This window comes from Pinus tabuliformis, chromosome 6 (genome assembly GCF_031772625.1).
Source record: "Pinus tabuliformis cultivar Carrire ecotype Pingquan chromosome 6, CPIR1, whole genome shotgun sequence".
Lineage (NCBI taxonomy): Eukaryota > Viridiplantae > Streptophyta > Pinopsida > Pinales > Pinaceae > Pinus > Pinus tabuliformis.
This window is the reverse complement of record NC_142292.1, coordinates 983,876,095-983,877,414: the sequence shown is the minus strand read 5'-3', so window position 1 is coordinate 983,877,414 and position 1,320 is coordinate 983,876,095. Positions and strand designations below refer to the sequence as shown.

At 45.4% G+C, this 1,320-nt stretch overlaps 1 protein-coding gene across 1 annotated transcript; it reads right to left on the bottom strand.

Moving 5' to 3' along the window:
* Positions 1-209: 209 nt before the first annotated feature.
* LOC149262298 (uncharacterized) lies at positions 210-533 on the bottom strand. Its single transcript, XM_089376767.1, has one exon. The coding sequence runs from the start codon at positions 531-533 to the stop codon at positions 210-212; it is 324 nt and encodes a 107-aa protein (XP_089232893.1).
* Between the last annotated feature and the right edge of the window lie 787 nt (positions 534-1,320).

Genomic DNA, 1,320 nt, shown 5'->3' with positions numbered 1-1,320 from the left:
CTCCTGGCCTAAATGCCAAGTGCCTGTATACAATGAGGATGTCTAAATCCTGAAAAGTCTCACTAATGGAAGTGAGAGTGTTATTATGGCTTGATATCTTTCTCCTAGCTTGGAATTCTATTAATTCTATATCCGCTATTTTCCCCCACTTGGATATATTACAGACAAATTTTTTTAAGATCAAGCAGTAAAACATGGCGGACCGCGACTTATGGGATGGGTTCCCATGATTCTTTTCCGTCTTTCAGCTTGACCTTGGCGGAGAGGAGGGCTGCTTTATTTGCTTCGCTGTCCGCTTCTTTATTGTGGGCTCTCAAATCATGGTAGTAGTTCAGCTTCTGAAAATCGTTTTCTAGGCCCTTAATTCTGGAAATCATCCTGGCTAGCTTAAGATCTGCAGCAGGGGAGTTAGAAACCATTGCACTTATAATGATCTGAGAGTCTCCTAAAACTGTTGCTTCCCTTATGTCTAGCTCCTTTAGAGTCTTGAGGCCTTGCAGGAGGGCCAAAGCCTCAGCTTGAGTGTTGGTCATGTGTCCAAGCTCCCAAGCGTATGAGTGAATTTTTTCTCCCGTTGAGTTTAGGATGACACCTCCAGCACCTGCTCTGCCCGGATTACCCTTAGCTGCCCCATCAAAAAATAGAAAGTACCTTGATTGTGATTTGAGCCAGTCTTGGAAGTCTGCTTCCGGTTTTCTTATTTGCCAATCTTTGAGAGGTAGAGCATTTCTGATTGCTGGGAGAAATTGTAATCCAAGGAAAGAGCCCTAAACGATATCATGATGAGTGAGATTAGCATCGCCGTTTATTTGGGACAGACATTCCTTTATTTGGCACTTGGTCTTAACTTCAATGGTCTTGTGGAGCTGTCTAGCATTCCTAAAGGTTCTTCTGTTGCGTTCCAGCCATAACTGCCAGCAAATGACCTTTGGCAGAATGGCCCAAGCTATTTTGATTAACCGATTTTGGGGGGGAGGGCCAGGGTATTTGAATGCCCAGCTAGAGAAGAGATCAACCATGGAATGTGGAAGCTGGAAGGAGGGATCCAAGGAGTGAAGCAGGGCGCACCATATCTATTTGGCATAGCAGCATTCCAGGAATATATGCGTTGTTGTTTCTTCACTATTGCTGCACAAAAGGCAAATGGAGGGGCCGTTATAACCCAGTTTCTGCAGTCTGTCGAAGGTAAGGATTTGTCCATGGTAAAGGATCCAAGCGAATGTATCAATTTTGGGCCAAGCCTGATAGCGCCAGATCGCTTGCCAAGGCGCTGGATTTGAGGGGACGTGCGATCTCTCACAACACTTGACGTAGCCCTCG

What these genes read in the sequence shown, in the direction of transcription:
- LOC149262298 (XM_089376767.1), bottom strand. Translation starts at nt 533, where the DNA reads ATGACCAACACTCAAGCTGAGGCTTTGGCCCTCCTGCAAGGCCTCAAG.